The following is a 21,976-nucleotide window of genomic DNA, read 5'->3' as shown; positions in this document are numbered from 1 at the left end:
GAATGTTATAGGATATGGCAACAAAAGCCTTCCTCAAGTCTAGATAGAGAATATCCGCTGCTCTCCCTTCATCTGCCAGGCCAGTCATTTTGTCCTAGAAGTTCATGAGGCTGGCCAAGCATGACTTCCCCTCAGTGAAGCCATGCTAACTACTCACACTGATTTTCTTGTCCTTCATATGCCTGGAAATGGTTTCCAGACTCCATCGTGCTCCCGGGAATCAAGGTGAGGCTGATAAGCCAGTAGTTCCCTGAGTCCTCCTTCTTGAAGACGGAAGTAACATTTTTTGTATCTGAAAACTAGGTATTGAGAAAGTGCTTTTCATGGTCTGGTAACTAACATTTGTAATGTGTCCTACAAGAAATGCGGACACATGGGCCATCTTGGACCCCTGTGCTCTTCCAACCTAGCTTCTGACCCAAGGTTACGGAGAAGCCTGACAGTCCTGTAGATCAGCTTTGAACCCTTGAGTCCTACTCAAGGGTTTTCCTACCTGCTAGATTAGAAATTCCAGTGCTAGGAGAGCACCAGAGAGATCTTAGCAGACTGCAGGATAAATCTGTGCCTCAAACTGTGCCACTGGGCCATCTCAAAGATGGGAGCTTTGCTGCTTGGGCAGTAGGGAACATGCTGGTCCTGGCTGATGTCTGCTCTGCAAATAGTGCTGTGGATTGAGCAAGGGTTTTCCCCTCAGAATGAGAATGCTCGTTGGCTTTGTAATACTTTCAAGTGATTTATTGAATTGCTTATTTCTAAAAATAGCGAGCGGCTTGACTATTCCTGATGCTCGAGGCCAGCCCAAAGAATACAGAAGGACGGTAGACTAAGAGAGAAACTCGTGTTAGTTTTTGTGTTTATTTGTGAAAATTGAACAGGAAATGTAAAGCGCATAGAAGGAACGTGCACTAGCTCCTATGGTGATCAGCTTCAATTTCACGGAGTTGTGTTGATGTTTTTCAGAGTAGCATGTTGCTGAGCAGAGCCCATAGGAATTTAATGTTATCGCTGCTGCTGAACAATCTGTGATGGGATCACTTTCACTGCTCTGGCACTTTGCCAAACTTTCCAGTCCCAACCAACGATTGCCGTGACATTTGTCTCATTGTATTGAAAAGTACATGTGTGGGTGGTATTTGTTGTTTGACAGCAAAACTAATGACGACAGGAAACTGAACAACTTCTGTTGCTTGAACTCTGGATAAAAATACAGATCTTTTGATTGGGGATTTTTTGCAAAATATAAATAATCAAACTTCCATAAAATCCTGACCCAGGTGAAGTTGATGGAAAAGTCCTGCTAGTTTAAGCAGATTTGGGATTTCAGACCAATTATGTAACCACAAGGGTGTATCCATTCGTCTCCTAAAACCTTTCCACAACAGTCCTAATAATTTTTAAGTATTGCTTCGGACTATAGAATATGAATATATATTATGACCACCGGACACAGAATCAGAGGGAAGGTAAAACGCCTCAATGATTAGATACCGAAGTGTGAAATTATATAGCTCATCATTGTGCCATCTTTAATGTATTTTTTTAACATAGCAGAGAAGAGGTTACTTGAACTTCAGATAGGCAACGCAATTATAACAGGCAGTCATAAGACTGGATAGTTACTTAAATATTTTTTTCTGCTTCAGCAGATAAAGTGGCTAACGCTTGCATCGTACTGACATAGAGAACAAATTGTACAATAACCTTCTACAAATTGAACTTTGTAAAGTTGGCAAGCTAAACATTTGAGCCAACCTGATCTTTTCTGTGTACGTGCATAACCCTTTGAAATGGCGGAAAGAGCTCTCTTTGGATCAAAAATGGTTTTGACCTCATATTTCTCAACAAGTCACTTTTTTTTTAATGTAACTGTGACAAATATAAGTACTGCCAAAGGAAAAAAAAATCTGATTCTTCTACTTTGAAATACTTCTAAAGAGAACACTGTGATGCAGTTCTTGCTGCTCTTAGGTCTAAATTAGTGGTGGTTCCTCTGTAGCTCATGGTTCATAAGGCCATGGAAAGTGGTCCTCACCTGGTTTACAGAGCTGTATGGAAAAAAGCAGAAAAAAATGAGTAAGGGTGAACTGGTGTTTGCGAAGGATTTGCATTGATACTTTGCCTCAACATGCATGGCCATCGCTGTTGTAGACAATTGTTCTTACTTTCTCATGGCAGGAGAGAAGTGGTTGGTCTTGCAGGTGTTTCTCTTTCCATGTTGGTAGGTCCCTCGGCTGGGGCAGCAGCCTTTGCAGCACAGAATGCTTTGTGTGAAGGCACTGGGTAAAACCAAGAGGTGTTTGTGGAGCCGTGGTGAGATGATTTAATATTTTGTTGGTTCCAAAACGGGTGAAGCATTCCCCTCTCTGTCCTTCCTCCAGCTCCCAGCCATGCACTGGCTACCTTGGACTTGTGCCAGAATTTGTTGTGTGCTTTTGTGGGCTATCAAAACAGCGGGAAACACGTGCAGCAGAGAGTCTCTAGACTCCGTAACCTCAGTAAGTTAAGGTGACTCAGGGAAGGGCCGGTCAAGCATCTTGATAGTGCAGAGGAAAAGAAGGGATATCACAGCTAGGACATGCATAGGGAGGAAAAGAAAGGCGAGCAAGGGAGCAAGCTTTCCTCCTTTAGAGGACAGCATCCTTTTGACTGGTTGGGCTGTGCTTGACTTTGGACTTGATTGTTCTTCAGGTTCTTTGTGAAGGCTCTTCTCCAATGAGACATAGTTGCATCCCTCTAGTGCTTTGATAGAGGGCTGGTTTCTGGAGTGGCTGAGGAAGAGAAGGTCATGTTTGGTCTCTGCAGGTTTCTCCGAGTGTTATTCCATTGCTTCATAGGATAATGAGATGGAACTCTCTGGTACCATTTCTCTGTGTAGTCAGACCCAAAAATAAACTAAGTTTTTGGCACCTCTCCCACTCTGAACAGGAAAACTGCTAAATGTTTTTGTCTGGAGCCAAACATAGATTTGGGAGAATCTCTTAACTGTGGGCAACACTCCTTGCTTGTTCATCTCTTCTGAAGGACCATGCTTTCTAATTCCAGAGTTGAGATCGGTTAGAGGAGATAAGGATGTGCACTTAATTCTGGTTCTGATTCTTAGTTGATTTAGATCAGCACTGGCCCTTGAAGCTTTCATTCACAGTGCCTGCTTCATTCAAAAGTTACAACAGTTGGATACATCTGTGAACTACCTTGGTTTAATTTAACTGAAATCCCATCATTTAAACAAACAAAAAAAGAGCAGTCTCTTTATTCCCAGAATGTTAAGGCAAATGGATTACATTTCCATATTCCTTTTAAGTGATTTGAGATCTGCAGCATCTCATCTTGGCCGGCTACTTCTGAAGACAGACAGTTGCTTCTGACCTCAGAAATCTCACACCTCTCTGTACCATATTTGCAAGAGATCTTGAAAATAAAGCTAGTCTGTTTTTCTTCTCTGTAGACATACTCTGCTATGTATCTCTATCCAGACAGAGGAGGAGGGCCTTCAAATGCAGATGAACCAATCAAGGGTTTCTTACTGAGGAGCAGTGAGGCAGCATTTCCAAAATCTAGTAAGGGAGTTCCCCGCTGCCTCTTGTATGGTGTGATTTTTGGGAGCTCTTCTTACTCAATCCTGAATGAGGTGATAAAAGTGGTGGTGGTATTTCTCCCTTCTGCTTTGAACCGCTGCCATCCTTACTGATCCCAAACCACCAGCAAATGAAAAGAGAAACAAGTGGATCTTCTTGTACATCTCCAGCAATGGTCTCGAAATAGTTGAAATTAAAGATATTTTATTTGTACATGAAATTCGGGTAATACAGGCCAGACTGATATTTCTGTCCATAAGACAATCCGTACACAAGGCTGTATTAAGTTACTTAAAACCGAAGCTGTTCTGTACAACTTCTTAATGTAGACAGAATCAAAATTAGGGGCAGCAAAGACAGTAGAAACTTTCTCACTGCCATTAGGACCCTTTTTGCATCTCTTACAAGTAGGAAAAATCACCATTTCAGAGAAAACAGATGTTCATAGGCTTACCGTAGAAAATACCCTGATGTGAGTTTTCACGGCTTCAGCCAGTGCAGTGAGAACAGCTGATTTGGTGGTGCTCACTAATTACAGATTGTAATTGTGAGCAGTAATGTAATAGAAATAAGAACAAAAATGTTTGTTTGAACTTCCCTGCTACCCTGCATTAGCACACTCGTTTTTATCTCCAATTCCAGACTTTTCAAACTTTCCCAGTGGTGGCCAGCAAGACCCAGGTGTATCCTCTTCTTCTGCCCTTCAGTGCTCCTTGGCCAGCCCAGGGCAGGCATTTCCAGTCCCTCTCCTGTCCTGTGCATAGGCGCAGCTTGTCCTGGTGGCACGGGGCACTTCTCATGCTGCTTTTGCCGCAGGAGAGGCGACGAGGATGCGCTGCCTGGCAAACATCCGTCCCGCTCGCACGGCCAGGCACGTACGTCGCTGCAAGAAAATGTGATAATTGGTTTAGTTCATTTTAAACTCGCTGTTTGGGAAGCCAGTAATTGGCAAGGCAATTATGGCTGCCTGTTCCTGGCCGGCCAAGTCCTTTTTAGCCTGGTGGGGTATCCAAGCGCTCTATGATGAGCGTGTTTAGCAAATACTGAAGTGCAACAACAGGATCGCTAAATGAAAAATGAATCTGGTTTTCTTGCGACTACGATCCTCCACTTTCCTTCTGTTTAAGGCTTTCCAAGCTAGCTTCTTAATTTTTAGATGTTTAGAGGCAGTGTGTTTCTCAGGGGCTTGTTTTATTTAAGAAAAGGAAGACAGGGCTGAAAGACGTCTGCTGAGATCCTTCCAGACGTGCCATGCCGGGGGGCTGTCGTCCAGTTGAACCCAGCTAGCCGGGTCCGCAGGCATCCACTTGCCTGTGCAGCATCTCCAGACTACAGAGCATGGAGTTATTTCTTTGAGAATTAAACATTGCAAGCAAATTTTGAAGATATATGCATTCAATAATTGGTATTAATTTATGGTAATGGTTACTAATTGGTGTCTGATTATCTTAGAAGTCATGTCATGTGCTTTTCTGTAAGGAAATGGATATGGCTCGTATGGGATGGGAAAGGAAGCTGCTGTACTTTCACATTTTCATCCTTTTGTTCATATGGTAGAGAGAAGAAGGCTCAAATATCTCTGAACCATTTTTGTTTTGACCTGAAAATGGTGTATGGGAAGGGCCATGGATTCCCAGTCTTCCTCGCGGTCTCCCCCTGTAATCTTAGTAACATCTCTCTGTCCAGTTTTAATAACCTCTGTGCTGCTGGGGACAGTTAGTGCAGAACTTCAAATGTCACAAATTGGCAATTGTTCTATTTGGGATACAAGAAGTACCTGGATGGGCACCGAATTTCAAATGTGGGAGTGAAAGTTTCTGTCATTCATCTGGGTAGATGGTACATAATTCAGAAACACCTTAGGCTGGTGCTGGGGCACACGGGTTTTGTAGATGAGTTATATTTAGCCAGATAAGCGCTGACATACATGTGATGATGAAAGGGTGGAAACTTCTTGCTGACTCCTAGTTCTTGCTACCTAACACCATATCATGAATCCAGGCCACACACATGTTTAGATTTGTATTTTAAAATCTAGAAAATACATTCTGTGGATGGTTTTGTATATTCGGTCAAATGCTGAAGATAGGGACTTTGTCCTAGCCTGGCTGAAAATGATTACGTTACTATACAGTAATGCATACTACATATTGTAAAGAACACTTACAGTGACCTTAAAATGCAGTATCTTCTGTATTGTTAGAGAGCAGCAGTTTACAAATGCTTAGAGTGATTAGATTGACATGGTTTATATGTAATGAGCAACTGCTGGTGAAGTGAGTAATTAAATGCAAAATATACTCGAAAATGTAATAATACATTGAAATTCAGGGCAGATTATTTCCAAGCATCATTACGAGAATCTGTCTTATCTCTTTGTATTCCAGTATGAATAAAGATTTCTGGTGAATTGGAAATTCAATGCATTCTATCCTTCCAGTGAGGATGCCGTTTGAGATGGCAAAAATTAGAGCCTTTTTACATAAAAAACTCTGTTATGGGAACTTGAACTGGAAATACTGTATGAAGTAGTACGAATAAACCAAAACCTTTGTCCTTCTGGGGATTTAACTTAACTGTTTTTTATTTGCATGATGTTATCTTGGTAATAAGTTCGGTATTTCTCATTGTTGCTTGTGAACTTTATTCCTGATTTCTTTGTTGTTCAGAAAAGTGGCTTATCCCTGTCCCTAGAGGATAGCCTAGCTGTTCAGGCTGGCCTGAAAAGAGCCTTGCAGTTACTAAGCTCTTGTTATGGCTGGACTTTTAAAATGTGTATCGTATTAAGGACATACATTTCATTATTGTTTTCCATTAATACACTATGGTGAAATATCTTGATTCCTTATTTTCCTTCCCCTGTTGAGCTGCATTTTTCTTCTGTAGTGGATCAAAAATGTTGTTAAAGCCTTGTTTAAAAAAAAATAATCCTGTGACTTTTGTTTTCTTACCAGATGGAAGTTTTATTGGCAGTCCCTAGCACTTAGCATGCTTACAACTATTTCAGAAAACAGAAAGAGATGGTCATAAAGTCAGAATGAAAAAATTGTTTATAAAAACCAAAAGAGTTATACAGCAGGTTGGCTGGTGCTAAACCATCTTGTAGCTATTGGTGTTTAATCAAAAGAGTTTTTTGATGGAATTAGACCAACCGATTACATAGTAAGTCAGATGGAAATCAAAAATCCTTGTTCTGAACTGTCTTCTTTAACAGCTATATAGTGTTGATACTGTACATAGGACATACTGTACATATTGTGGCTAGGACTCACAATTAAGTTAAAATTATTTATTGACAATGCACATTTATCCAGCATTGGAGCCATGTGTTGGGTGACTGTTGTTGGGGGTGTTGGGTTTTTTTTAATAGTTTTTTAATTAACGTGTTCTCTCCCCTCCTCCTGCCTCCCTGCAATGTGGAAAGCATCCAGTGTGGCTTGTGAGGGATCCTGGTGGTTTTGGAATGAAGTGACACTGCGGTTGAGTCCAGTTATGGTGGCCTGTAGCTGAAATAAAAGAAGTATAACTTTACAGGTTGAGGTAGAAAAGGAAGTTTGTACAAAAATGGAAACATGGCAATGGCATCAGGATTATTAAGATAAGTCTTTTTTTTTTTTTTTAAGCATCTAGTTTCCCAAAGCGTATTCCCAGTAGCGTGTTTTTTTTTTTATAGGGAGTTTTGGATGCAGTCAACTTTTGTGCAGGTACTTCCCTACACCCCCATAATTTTAAATTAGTAAAATTTTTACCCCCGTAAATTAAAATTAGTGTTTTTTACAGGTACTTTTATTGCTGTTGTTATAAAATGAGCTCTTTTATCTGTATGAACAAAACATAATAGGCCATAGTTGCAAGATTATTTAATCTACCCAAGCCTCTAGGTTTCAAACTGTGCACGGAGGGGACTTTCTCAGACATCTGAGTCCTTCCAGAATCCCAGCAGACAACGTGAGGAGAAATAGGAGTTAGCCGGTGTCCCCCCAGAAGATCAGGGGAGCCTGCGGGGCTCTCATGGCCATCCTGCTGCCTGACAGCGTGACACAAGCCTTGCTCTGCCGAGCCCCTGTTTGCTGGCCTGCTTCTTGGCAGGCAGACGCAATCGGTGTCTACATCTTCTTCAGCTGGAGTAAATCGTTGTAGCTTCATTGAAGATCATAAAGTCATAGAATGGTTTGGGCTGGAAGGGACCTTAAAGATCATTTAGTTTCAACCCCCCTGCCATGGGCAGGGACACCTCCCACTAGACCAGGCTGCTCAAAGCCCCATCCAACCTGGCCTTGAACACTTCCAGGGATGGGGCATCCACAACTTCCCTGGGCAACCTGTTCCAGTGCCTCACCATCCTCATAGTGAAAAATTTCTTCCTGATATCTCATCTAAATCTGCTGTCTTCCAGCTTGAAGCCATTACCCCTTGTCCTGTCACCACATGCCCTTGTAAAAAGTCCCTCTGCAGCTTTCTTGTAGGCCCCCTTGAAGTAGTGAAAGGCTGCAATAAGGTCTCCCCGGAGCCTTCTCTTCTCCAGGCTGAACAACCCCAACTCTCTCAGCCTGTCCCCATAGGAGAGGTGCATCAGCCCTCTGATCGAGGTGCTGCCTCAAGCCACAGGGTTGGAGGCAGTGCTGCTTGGGCGTGCGATGCTCTGTGCTGGGCAGCTGCCTTCTGCTTGTAAACTTCCATCACATCCACTGCCCGACTCCTCGTTGGTAAATCAGCCCCTGAATTGTTAATAAAACCGTCAACAAAGTAGGCAATTCTTTCGGTATTTTTTCTCTATTGCCATCTGTTGGTGTAGACCATTACAAAGCCTGTTAAAAATGAGGTCTGTGCTCCTGGTGTGCCCACCTGGATCTGCAGGTAACGCGTAAAAAAATTGGAAATTTGAAAGGACATAGGTGGGAGTCAGTTTTCACATTCGAAGGCATATTTCTGAACATTTGGGTCACACACAGGTAAATGATGCTAATATTTTGGGGAGTTTAGTACTTTCCATTGTATAAGAAACACAGGCATCTTGATCCCTGTTAAATGCTAGTGAACTATTTGAAAATTAAATAACTTTAGTTTTTAAGCAGCAGTGCACCAGAAGCAAGGGAAGATGCTAAAGCCCAGTCAGGTTGTACTCAAGAGATCACATATATAATCTGTCAAATGTAAGTCTCTGCATTTGCATATAAATATGGTATGACTACTTTAGTGTTTGCTGATGCTTTGACTAGGCAGTTCGATACTTGAGCTGTCTGATCGATAATTTTTCTGCTGTTCAGGGCAAAATCCAAGCTGAAATTGGACTGAAATCGGAGAAGACTGAAGTTTGACTGCAACGTGAGCATCTTATCAGGCTGTGCTTTGGGGCATAACAAAAATTGACTGCAGATAAGTTAAAGCCTAAACTATTGAAAAATTGCCGTCTGCACATCCTCTGTAAAGAATAAATTTCTTTAAATTCCTCAAAATTTGTGTTGATGTTAATCATGCTTTAATTTGGGCAGGACTTCCTTTGCAACTCATGGTCTCGATTGGGGCACGTGGAGTTCAGGGCTGGTTATGAGAAGACACCACCAAATACAGTTTCTATAGGCAAGTTAAGATGACTTTTGCAGTGAAAAATTATTAATATACTGCTGAAAATATTAACTGAGGTAATCATTCAGCTGTCACACAACGTATTAAATTTTGTCACTTTAATAATAATAATAATGAATCAGGCAAGAACTGAAAAGTAAAACCCTCAACCTAAATATATACTATTGTCTTGACAACTTCAAAACAGAAACTAGAACACTTTCCTTTTTTTGTTAAATAAAGTTTCTACTTAGAAACCAAAGCACGAAATTGCTTTCAGTTTTTGCAGGAAGATTAACAGGTTGCCCAGGGAAGTTGTGGATGCCCCATCCCTGGAAGTGTTCAAGGGCTGGATGGGGCTTTGAGCAACCTGGTCTAGTGGGAGGTGTCCCTGCCATTGACTTGCAACTAGATGATCTTTAGGGTCCCTTCCGTTCTGTGATTACTAAACAGCCTGGTTGAAGCAGCATCTGTCTAGATCTGCTGGAGTGGGGCTGCCACAGCACCATGCTGCTGCGCTCAACAAGCAAGAATATTTCAAAACAAGCAAGGGGAGACTGCTCTGTGACCCAGCTCATGCCTTTGAAGAAGTTCATGGAAATGGTCATGCTACTAGGTATTGAAAACCTGAGAGGAGAGTGAGTGGCGTGGCCGGTGCTTGCTGAGAAGCAGTGGAAGGAGTAAAGCCAGATCAGACCCAAAGCATGGGGCAGTGCCAGAGCTGAACTTCAGGGCGGAAGGTGCAGGTAATACTGAGTGTGGCGTATCAGAAGTTTCCCTTGCCCAATGGTGATGGGAGAGAAGTTGTCAAAGGCAGGTGAGGGTAACTGCAGACAGAAACAAAACTATCTTTTAAAATTTGCAGATGGTTTGTAATTCCTGTTGCTGTGTCTGAATTTCCAAGTGATGTCGGCTGCCTGAGGCCAGGTTGCAAAGGACTCGGTTGAAAGTAAGCTGAAGGTTGCTAATGGCTTAAGGGTGAAAATACACAACGAATTGCGTAGAAAACCAACCTGTTATAAAATGGCTTTGTACAAGCAATAATTAATTAAGTGTATGGAAAAAACTCTGTTAGGTTTTATCAGCAGTTGATACTGGAGGCAATAGGGTGGCAAATGCGGAGGTATGATGACAATAAAAGCCAAATCATCCGGGAACAACGTGATCATGGAGTTTGAGAACAACTAAGGAAAGAGAAAAGTGAAGTGTTGGGAGTAAGCTGAAATAAATTGATGTTACAGTGTTAACATCTGTCTGTCTCCGAGCCAGGCTATGTCTACTTGGACTAGACCTTCCATGAAATTTTTGCTGAAATATGTTAAGGACTTAGAGGACCACCACAAGCCTCAAAGTGGTTAAAAGAATATGAAGGATCTTTGACCCCCAAAAAAGTTCCTGATAAGATATGACAGAACACTTACTTATCTCTAAAGATATATTGGAAATTGTCCGTATTATCTCTGAACTGTGAGTGATGGTGAAGTAGAGCTTGAAAGCAGAAGGGTCCTGGTAGTTAACGTGTTTGCCACAAAGTGAGGAACCTGATCAGTCAAGTGACTGCGGTCCTCTTTGCTCCCCACATCAGCAGCTGCTTGTGTAGGTGGCTGGATTTCCAGCAAAAGACCCCGTACCCTTCCAGATAGGGCAGGTGTCTCAAGTGGAAATGGCTCCCGTAGGCACGGATGAATTAAAATAGAAAAACTGCCTGGGGAGCAGGAGAAAGCTACCGGAAACTTGCAACTGGGGGAAACTCTTGGCTTTCTCTCATATCACCTGCTTTTAAAGCAGAAAAGATTCTTTATCTGCCATCACTCTCAAGGGAAAGTTTAGAAAGAGGTTAATATTGCCAAACATCTGTTGAAAACTGAAGGAGAGGAAGAGAGTTAGTATAAGCATCGGATTTGGTCTTCTGCTGCTTCTGGCCATTTAGCCAAAGGAGCGGAACTCTTGGCAGCAGCTCTGCAACCTGAACATGTGCTTCTGTGTTTTTTGTCTTCCTCACTTCTGTATGCTTGCATGGGAACGGCTGTTAATTATGGCGCATTGACGTATGAAAACCAAGCTGTTATTTGAATATATTTGAACTGGATGTGAATAATTTTGTTATATATGAATACCTGGTATCACAGTACGAGTATTCTGCTATTTATATTTTAGGCTGTATTTTGTAGAACATAGAATGGTTTGGGTTGGAAGGGACCTTTAAAGGTCATCTAGTCCAACATCCCCCCTGCAGTGAGCAGGGACATCTTCAACTAGATCAGGTTGCTCAGAGCCTCATCCAACCTGACCTTGAATGTTTCCAGGGATGGGGCATCTACCACCTCTCTGGGCAACCTGTGCCAGCGTTTCACCACCCTCATAATGAAAAATGTTTTCCTTATATCTAATCTAAATCTGCCCTCTTTTAGTTTAAAGCCATTACCCCTTGTCCTATCATGACAGGCCCTGCTATTTAGCCTTGTAGTCTGAGTCTGCAACCTCTTGTCACTATTTAGGTCTATAAAGAAAACTTAATAATGTATGGCACAATGTGTTTGCTGAAACTGAGTAAAGTATTACAGTTTCGTAAATTGAGGAAAAAAATACTATTTTTTTTCCTTCAGTAAAATCATGGATTTATTGGGTTAAAAAAAATAAAAATCATCCCGATGAATACCGTATTCAGCCTGGCATCGGGGAGCGGGGAAGGAGGGAGGCTGCCCCTCTCCCCTGCTCTCAGTGCTTTCTCCACTAAGGGCTGCGCAGAGCGAGGAGGAAACTGCTGGGTCCTGTCTCATACCTGTGCCATGAGTGCCACCTGTGCCACACCAGCACCTTGCCAGGTACCCCCCAGCATCCTACCACGCACAGCGGGTGTAGCAGCTCATGCCCTGCGTAGCACCGTCCTCTGCACCGGATAAGGTGGAAAAAGAGGGTGGAAGAAAAGATGTGTGGTCATGCAATGGAAGATTCCATCAAAAAAGATGTGTGGTCATGCAATGGAAGACCATGTGGCAACAGAGGGGATGGAATTCAAGTCTTACGCATACTTTTGTTTGGCATTGTATAATTTCTAGGGGCTGGATATTGGAACTTGGCTGTTTTCAGGCCTTTTTTTTTTTGCTTTGGTGCATAACTTCTAAGCCAATTTTGATGAAAATTGAAGGCAGCTCAGCATCTGTTAAAATCCTCAGGTGCTCAAAAAAGGGCTTACTGTAAATCTAGAAGTATTTTAAAAAATAATCATTAAATCAGAATTAAATTTGTTGTTTATATGTCTTCTCCTAATTCTGTGTGATCACATGCTGACTGTTTTGTCTTCCAGGCAGATTTTCTTGGTAATGTGTCATCTGTTTGTGTGTGAAGGAGTGTAAAATGACTAATTCTTTCTACTATTTACATTCATAAAGTAACAATTCTAGTTTTGTTCTTGAAGCAACTAAAAGCCCTTCCATGAAAGCACTAGAATGAGACAATTAAATCATCAGTTGTAAGTATTTATGCGCTAGCGATGTTATATACTTTGCCGAACAAAACAAAATTACCTTGGCAAGATTGTTTTTCCTGTGGACTTAAAATTGCTTGCACCATTTTTATACCTGCCAAGGTCTGAAAGCTGTAAACAGGGAGATTTGTGGTGAGAATAATACATTTTTATCTACAAATATATACACGTATACACTGATTATTTTTTTTTTGATGATGAAAAGGAGGAGGAGTACGGGGGAAGAGTTTACATGGGAATTTCAGCTTATTGGTGCTGTTACTGTCTGAGGGTGACACATCCCAGATTTCTCCACCATAAAGATCATCAGTAATTTACAAGTATCTAAAAAAAAAACAGTTTGTGAGTCCTAGAAGGCGTCTGGATTTCTCCGAGGTGGTGCATGTGGCATGGAAGTACCTCTGCTGGAGGCAGGACAAGCAGCCCTTTTGTTGGTCTGTATTTCGCCTGGCTTTTTGGGTTGGGTGGAGGGGTTGCTGCCCTGGTGCATCTCCTGGACTTGTGGCAAATTGCCAGTTGAAGTTCCTGGTAGTAAAAGCACAGATATCCAGAAATAACTCTATTAGCAGATGCTTCTGGTGGGCTCTGTGTTCACAGGGACACGAGGAAACCAGCAGGTGGAAGGGCTGGAAGAGCTTGGCCGATGTATGGCAGGATGAGAGGGTGGCGACAGCCTGGGAGATAGGTCTGGCCCTGTGAAGCTGAGGAACCTAGCTGGCCAGGGAATGGTATTGCAGGGGAAAATCAAGATGCTGGACTTGGTTTTGCTTTCTGGGAAGGTGGAGTGGCTTGGTTCTGCTGGCTTTCCATGCTCTTCAGTGCATCCCTGCAACAGTTCTCTTTATAAACACTGACACATCATATTCCAGAGAGGTAGCTTATCTCTTAAGATACCTATTTGGCTGGGAAGTCTTTGCTTACGGGAAGCAGCAGGCCTGGAGATCTGGGAAGCACTGTCAGCCAAAGAGACAACCGGACACTGCTTCTGTGTGTGTCCCTCCTCCTCACCGCTGGCCAGGCTCCTTGTGGAGATCCTGCCACCATCGCTTGCTCCCCTTTGCCTTCTGGCAGCTCAAGTGGGATCACAGCATATTACTTTTATGCTCATCGAGAAACCCTCCTTGCAAATACAACTGTTAACCCATTAAGTGGCTGTCGGAAGTGCTTTAGTTTCTTGGTTGCCTTTTATCGAGGTAAAATCTGCCTTTTTTTCCTGGAATTTTAAGAGGAGGACAACTATGATTTCTTTTGCATAGTTATGCAGCACAGGTGTGTTTACATTAAATATATGTTGTATATACTGTGGTTTCTGATACTCCAAATACCTTTTTAATTTAGCATTAAGAGGTAACTGATAGCCTTGTCAAATGGACAAGAATTGCTTATTTTCCGGGATAGTCTTCAACACTGTTGAGAAATTAATGGCAGTTTTAGAATTTATAAAGGGCAAAGAAATGGTATCCTCTGATTCAAAGAACTAATTAGAAGTAAATGCCTGTGGGTATTGGGTTCCCCCCCCCTACATTTCAGGAGAATTAGACAAAAATTTAATAATTGCTTTTAATTTTACAGGCAACCAGCGTCAAGCGTGAAATGACCTTCCCTGCATTTCAACAGGAGGATGTAAAAAGTGACATCAGTCAAAAACTGCCAGACCAACAGTTTCTCCTGTTCACCACAAAGGAGGAAGATTTAAAAACAGCAGAGACCAAAAAACCAAACAGAGCTCATGAGTGTGAAAAGGAAAACACTCGCTCTGTTTGTCTTCTGGAACAGAAGCGCAAGGTTGTTTCTTCAAATATTGATGTGCCTCCAGCAAGGTAAGGAGAGTTGGGTTTGGTTTTTTTTGGTGTTGTGTTGTGTTTTAAGCTCTACCCCCTCTTCTTTTCAAACGGGATATTAGAGGCAAATTTGGTAAGCGGTACAGTGAACTGGTGAGACTAGTATTCGTGTCCAAGCAGTCTAAAGTCAATCACAACTCTAATACTTGAGAGATCTACTAGAAGACTGAAAACACTGGTAGCAGAAACAGACCATCTGTGGTGTAGGACTGTATTGCTTTTGGAATGTTTTTGCTTTTCTAATGTGCTGCAGCTGAGGTGCTCCCAGAAAAGGACGTGTCTTAATGGGAAGAAATTTTTGACCCAGCTTCATTCTGAGAAGAAATCTTCTAAATTAGACACAGAATCATCTTACCTGCTAGGAATTTTTTAAATTTTTTGTACTGTCATTCATGTAACCACTCTATACTCATGGAAGTGTGCAGTGACTTACGCTGTGTAGTGAGGATGTAGTATCTTAGGTTCTGTTACATCCCTGTATACGTGTACATATAGGGCTGGGTCATAACGTGGTCTATGAAAATAAGTAATAGAAAAATGTAGTGAGGAAAAGCCAATTCAGGGAAATCAAATTTGTACAAAGTGGGGATTTTGGGATTTTGGTATTGCTTTTTAATTCATTATTCCGTGAGGATCTGTTGTGAATGCACATAAATGTTTGTGTCTTCAACATTCACATCTGGACGGTTCCACTTTTAATTATAAACTATTTATAGGGAAGTATTTTGAGAAGAATACTTGTTCTTTAATCTGAGATTTGACATATATCACAGCAAGAAATTCAAGGTTTGTTTTTCTATTTTTTTTGCTTCCTGATATTTAAGTGGAATAATAGTAAGAGAAGGCAAAACTGAGAATTTCATACTGGCTAGTGATTTAAGGAGAAGGGGCTCGAAAACATCAGTCTAGAACCTTGAACTTTGGGGAAGGACTTCACTGCTTTGAGAGAGAAAGGAAATGACTTCTCTAGGAAATGCTGAATATTAGTATAAAAGAAACATATCCGGTAATGCTAAACAGTCTCACCTGTATTAATGGTGAAAAACTGACAACAAATTGAGTATTCTGTGTTGCAAGATGACAAGTGCTTTTGCTTTTTGTTGTTTGTAATTTCATGTTGGCATCAGATTTTTTTCTTAACCTGCCTGATAAATTCACTTGCACATAATATTCAGTGAAATGCCTTCTGAATTAGTAGTGCCACTTAAAAAATATGTAGTCAAACTGGATGTTTTGTTGTTTTTTAGTTTGTTTGCTTTCTGAAACCCAACATAAACCATCAGGTTCAGCTACATCATCCAGAACAGCGTGACTGTTGTTTTCCTCTGGCTCTCATAGATGACACTTGTGAAAATTGCTAAGTTCATGAGCATTTTGACAGGATTTCCCCATATATCTAGTAAAAAGCTATGCATTAAAGGCTTGAAATTGTATTTGAAATTTTCACCGGTAAGCAACCCTGCAGTAGCTGAGTGTCCTTCTCATTCATATTTATGCGTCTCAAAGCAAATAGGACCATCAGAAAATTCTGGTCAGCAGGGACCTCAGGAAGTCACCTAGTCCAACGTCCTGCACCAACCATACGTTAGCATTTCCATTTTACAATTCAGGCAGCCAAAGTACAGGATTTAAGGGCCTTTTTGTGTGGCTTCATGCAGATAATCCACCTGAAGAAGGAGTCAAGCACCCCTTTTCTGTAGCTGCAAGATCATCCCTCTTTGGAGGGATGAACATTTTTTCCTCAACAAGGTGGAAATGAGAATGAATAAACATCTTTAATGCCTTCTTAAGACTAATTGTGACGCCAGTTGTGAGCACAAGATGCTTAAGATGATAAGAAATATGTTAATTTGCAAAGGCTTCTTCTAAAATTGGTCATTGTTCGTGTGTTTTGTTGCGAACAGATAAGTGATCATATTATGTTGTTGTGTGTTTTCAGACATGCAGGTTGACCTGCTGCTTTAGGAGAATTAGAAAATGAAGTAGAAAAACCTAGAGTCTAAATTTGATAGTATGATAAACATCTTGGTTGCTGTTGCTACAGTTTTGAGGACAAGTTCAAGTTTCCCTTTTAATCTAAGGTGATTTATTGGGCCATTTGTCCACACCAGACAGGAGGAACACTAAAACCTTTGCTTGGAGATCTTACTAAATATTTGTTGTTGTAATGAGAGGAATGCCCAGCCTCTCTTACTCTTCAGCACAGTTTGATCTCTTAAGTCATATTCTCTGAGAAGTAAGAGTCCAGGCATTTGGCGTTCTCCTGCCTCTTTGTAAGCCTTTTCCAGTCTTCTCTCTAGGACTGCGCTGATGGAGTTACGTGTTCCACAGAGGTGAATTCCTCCTTTGTTCTCCTCCTGGCAGGACTTGCTAACTGTCCTCTCCTCTGATGAGAACATTCATCCGCCTTTGCAGCTTGCTGATTGCCTTCGCAGATTATTTATCATATCCAGTTGTGAAAGGTCATCTTGAATTAATCAGATTATGTTTACAAAAGTGTAGGCGAAATAAGGAGTTTAATGCGATCTTCATTTTCTTATTGCTACATACGCCCCTTTTACAAAAAAACTTTCTTCTGTGGTTTTGAAGTAGAAAAATGCAATGGAAATGAAGCTTGCTATTTATTTTGTTTTAAAACCTTAGTGGAGCTGAGAAGGTTACCCACTTTACTTCAGATGCCAAGGTAAAGGGTAGCGTTAAATTTTGCGGTATCTCTCTAAACCCAGGACAATACGTAAGTGATTTTGAGACAGAAGTTTGTAATAACTGCAGAATCCTTATTAACAAGGGCATGTGAGTGTCTCCTTAAGAGCTCTGACAAAGTGTCTGCAAAAGAGCTGTTAACGTGGATAAGTATACTTCACTTTCACCACAAAATGAAACAAAGCCCATCCCATTTTATCTGTTTTTAAGGATCTCAATGAATAAGAATGAAAATCTTTGAGTCCTGTATCCAAAATAACTAACAGTTCAGAAAACACCGGCATAGTAATTGTTGCTTCTGAAGCATTCACTCACAGGGCTCTTGTTATTGCTTATAGACTCTGGAATTTTAGAAATGTGAAAATATGTAAACTGGGTCCCTGGTGTTCCGGGTGATGGATACACTCAGGTGCACTGGAATTACAGTAGATGGAAGTGTAGAGCAGGGACAGGCTGGTCGCCGTCGCACGTGCGGGAAAATGGGAAACTAATGGCAATCACGGACACTTCAGAATTTTGTGTCTTAATGAAATCTGGAATGAAGGGGTAGATCTAATTAATTAATACAACATCAAAAGGGCCTGAACCCACACCTTCCACGCTTCAGGCAAGTGCGTAACTGTTATTAATTAGATATAATTAGCCCAACACTTACCTAGTTGCCTGAAGCGTGGAAGGTGTGGGTTCAGGTTCTTTAGTTGTTTTATTTGGAACAAGGACCTGAACTGGGGTACCTGGTGTACAAGGGAGGTGTCTTAACCATCAAAGTCCTGGAATATTCAAGGTGCTTCATAGGGCAGCGCTTTAATAGCATCAGGCTAGATGTGGCAGACCTGAAATAAATATTTTATTGTGTGTAGGAGAATTTTAATATTGAAATTAAATTAAATTTTTAAGTTCGTTGTTTACATTTTCTATTTCATCTTATAAAAATACTGTAGACCTTTCTTTCTACGTTATGTGCTGTACTTGATTAAAAGAGGAGGAGACCGTGACTTTTTCTTCCTGTTTTTTATGCTTGGGAATGCAAAAATGAAATGAGAGGTTAACAGCATTAAGTCTTTCCCTTTTCAGATTTCTTCATTTGGTCATTTTGAACAAAATTTATATGAATTAAATAGCTTTCCTACTTCTGAAACTCAGATGTGCTTAAATGTAACTGTTCAGCTTGAGCAGATGAATTGTTTAATACAATAAGGAAATTTGAATTCCTTCCTTTCTCTTTAAAGTTTAAATTTATTGGTAGTTTTGGTGCATAAAGGGCTGCTGTCTTGGAGAAAGGGGTCTAACCACTCAACTATAAACTGCAATTATCTCTGAGAATTGAGATGTTATCTGTACAACAGAGGAGAGTATGCTTTAGATTGACCTGCAGTTCAAACACGAACGATCAAACACAGCCCAGATCCCTAGGATCTGAGTAGTGAAAGGTCATTTTCTAAAAAGCGAGTGGTGTTACTGAGGGACTAATCACCTTGTCTTGTGGGCAGAAGCAAGCACAGGTCTACCAGTGTTTCAGGCAGCTACATCTGTAGAGGTCTGATGTACTCGAAGATGATGGCCCCAGTAGGCAGCAGCAGGGAAGTTAACAGAGCCTTTTTGCTCATCTGTATTTTCATCAGTTACTTACCATAACGCACACTTACTCCCAAAGCAAGTCAACAAGACAGATGAGAAAAAGCCTGAGCTGCTGATCTGGTCGGTGTGAGGGTGTGAGTCATGATGTAGGGACCCAGTGCAGGTCAGGGATGTGGGGAACGGCTTCTGCCTCTTGGAGGGTGAGAATGGAAGGGTGGGCAATGGAGAGCAAGGGATGAAGTCTGAAGGGATGAGGTGTCCCTGCCCATGGCAGGGGGGCTGGAACTAGATCATCTTTAAGGTCCCTTCTAACCCAAACCATTCTATGATAAGTTTCCTTTTTTCTGGTAAAAGGTGAGAGTAAGTGTCTGGAAATGGTGAAGGGGTTCAAGGTCCTTCTAGACAGAAGTATTTGGACCAGCTGTAGCTGGAAACCCTTCAAAACCTCTATGAATTAATGTCAGAAGTGATGTCCTTTCTTGTGTCTCAGAAAGGAGTAACTGTAGACATCCCAAAGGTTAAGAGATTTAAAGAAGGAACTAGGCAGGCATCGCTCCTACCCCTCTGATGGGTGGGAGTGTTTGAATAGTTTTGCTTTTGTTAACCTTTTGCTAGATGACCTCAAAATATTGTGAAATTTTTATTATCCCCTTGCCACATCGTTCTCCTTTTCCCCAGTCCTCCTGTACCCTGTCTTCTCCAAAAAAAAAAAGGAAAGAAATATGAACTTTCTAACTGCCTAACTTTTTCTACATCATTTGTGCTCTTACAGGACAAGCCAAAGCTAAACCTCAGCTGCTTAAGCACTTCCTATGGTGTGAAAATAGCTATTGTGTAATAAAACCTTCTAGTTCCCGTGCTCTTCTGGTTCACTGCTATTAATTAGTGACATTTGCCATGACAGTAATATATTGGATTTTGCTGTCTTCTGTTTGTTTTGTATAAAAGACAAAAACAAAGTTTCTCAATTACGGCAAAATTAATTTTTGTTCACGTACCTATACTTTATCTACTAATTAGTTTATAGTTTAATGGAAGAATATGTGAAAGAATTGAAATGAAGTAAATGAAACGTCTCTAGGAGTTCTCTCCCCCATTGCATCTTTAGGTCCTCTAGAATAGCTACAGAAAACAGGGGTGAAATGAAGTGCAGACGTGTTTTCTGACCATCGTTATAAAGAAACAGTGTATAGGTAGTGCTACATTCTCATCCTTAAAGGATATTCTTGTCTGGTCTCTCCAGGAACGTAGCTCTGGGCAGCCTTCTGATTAGAGGGTGTGTTGTTGATCCGTAATCCTGCTGGGCATGATTGATTATGTACCGTGCATTTCACTGGAAACATTTGCATATTTTCATAGCCAAAACTCTCCAGGAGCCTGACTCCAAGATCAAAAGCAGTATCTGCTTAACTATAATATCCTCACTAGGAGGACTTTCCAATCTGCTCCCAGAGGGAAGCACGTGACAATGAAGTTGTGCTTTTCTGTTTATCCAGAGGTGGTGTTTATTCAGAGATTGTATTCTGTGATGCTTCTCCATCTGTTTTAGAAGACGCCTCAGTTCTCCTTGGGGGAGCTCCTTTCCTGTACCCCTCACAATTTCGGCAGAGGGGATTGATGGGGCAACTTCAGAGGGCATCAGCTGTTTGTTGGCTGCTGAGGCTTTTCAGTCAAATTGGATGTAAACAAAAGGTCAAGAAGCCAGGCTGTGCTTCAGATTTACTGACTGCAGCTCCACGAGCTTCTGAGCTCTCTAGCTTTCCTTCTAGCCCAAAAGCTCTTGATTGAAGCGTGAGGTTTTTTCACCATCCTATAGGTTGAATGCTCCCATTTCTTAAGTTTTATTTTCTGTGCATCTGTGGTAATTAGAAACTTTGGAAACGGTTGTTTTTCATATGATGAGAATTACTCCCAGAGTCATTCCCGTATTTCAGGGCTTCTGTAAAAATGTTGGCAGTTGCCAGTACCATGCATTTAAAAGCAGCTTCTCCAAATATCCACACCAGCTAATTATTGAAGTAATATAGTAAATTGTTGCTTTGTTTTGCTAGACTACTTTAGTTAAGTATGTGTGCAGCTTGATTGGATTTCACCCAAGCAGTCATTAGAGCTTGATTATGTTTCATATTGATGGTAAACTGCTCGTCGTGGTCCGCTGCAAAAAGGTGCGGTACCTTTTAGGATCTGACTGTTAGCAGGGAAAAAGAGGCTTATCCAAAGAGCAATCAGAGAATTGGTTTGTTAGTACATTTTGAAGTAAAAAACTATGTATTTCTTGATGCTGTTTTCTACTACTACATTTTCGTCATGTTCTGGAAAGACTGTTTATGTGCTTTCAGCTCGAGATGCCTTTGATCTGCCTGCAGCATGCAGAAGGGCCGTAGCAGAAACTTCTTTGAGAAGTGTAGATTAAATTGCAAATAAAAAACTTTGCAGGTAGCTACCACAGAGACAAACTAGACCTTCAAAAGTCACCTTGCTCATTTAACTGGAATGTCATCTTCCAGATTACTTGCCTGGGTGTGCATGGTGTTTGTTGCTGTGACAACTGAACCAGCTTCTCACGATGCTGAGACAGATGACCACGTTTGTGACTCCTTGCAAACTGTTGGAAACTCACCTTTCAAGCGGTGAGATGGATCAAGTCTCAAGAGTGCTGGGGAGAAGAGGACACGCTCAATAGGCCTGTCCCATTCAAAGGGTAGCTGACCGTAGGGATGGTTGAGCTTGCTATAAAGATGGTTGGATTTCATAGCTGGGTGGTACAGACTCGGGCATTAGCATTCAGAAGGTCCCCACTGCCAGAGAGCCATATGTTGGGTAGGATCATTTGTTGAGAAAGATGTAAGATCCCCTGCTGTAGAAAAATTTATTCTGAAAGTGTGCATGACGTATCTTTATTTTTCAGTGGACTTTTGTCAGTTCCCCCATTTCTCTCCTTTGTGTTGTACTGTGTGCGTATCTGAGCGTTTCAAGACCACAGAATCATGGAACGGTTTGGGTTGGAAGGGACCTTAAAGATGGTATATCTCTTACTTAACTGTATTGCTGACATCTCCACAGCCATCATGTCTAATCAGTTGCAGGTTGTAGAGGAACCAGTTACGTGACAATTTATTCTTTCATCAGCAGTCTTGGATAAGCTGGCTGGCCTCTCCAGCAGGATTTTGCCAACATAATATTCTTGTTAAAGTGTGAATTTTGGATAAGTTAACATTACTCTTAAG

At 41.4% G+C, this 21,976-nt stretch overlaps 1 protein-coding gene across 5 annotated transcripts in view; it reads left to right on the top strand.

Annotated features, from left to right (window-relative positions):
• The window catches only part of ZNF704 (zinc finger protein 704), a 116,840-nt gene that overhangs the window by 7,672 nt on the left and 87,192 nt on the right, over window positions 1-21,976 (top strand). For all 5 annotated transcript variants that reach the window (XR_012585762.1, XR_012585761.1, XR_012585760.1 and 2 more), the window contains exon 2: window positions 14,200-14,447. Coding sequence is in view for 2 of the 5 variants with exons in the window: in XM_074577331.1 (XP_074433432.1) it covers window positions 14,200-14,447 (248 nt within the window). In the remaining 3 variants the exon portion in view is untranslated. The remainder of the gene's footprint in view (window positions 1-14,199; window positions 14,448-21,976) is intronic.

This window comes from Larus michahellis, chromosome 2, assembly GCF_964199755.1.
Source record: "Larus michahellis chromosome 2, bLarMic1.1, whole genome shotgun sequence".
NCBI classification, from domain to species: Eukaryota; Metazoa; Chordata; class Aves; order Charadriiformes; family Laridae; genus Larus; species Larus michahellis.
The sequence above is the reverse complement of the archived record's forward strand: the minus strand, read 5'-3'. Positions and strand labels throughout refer to the sequence as shown.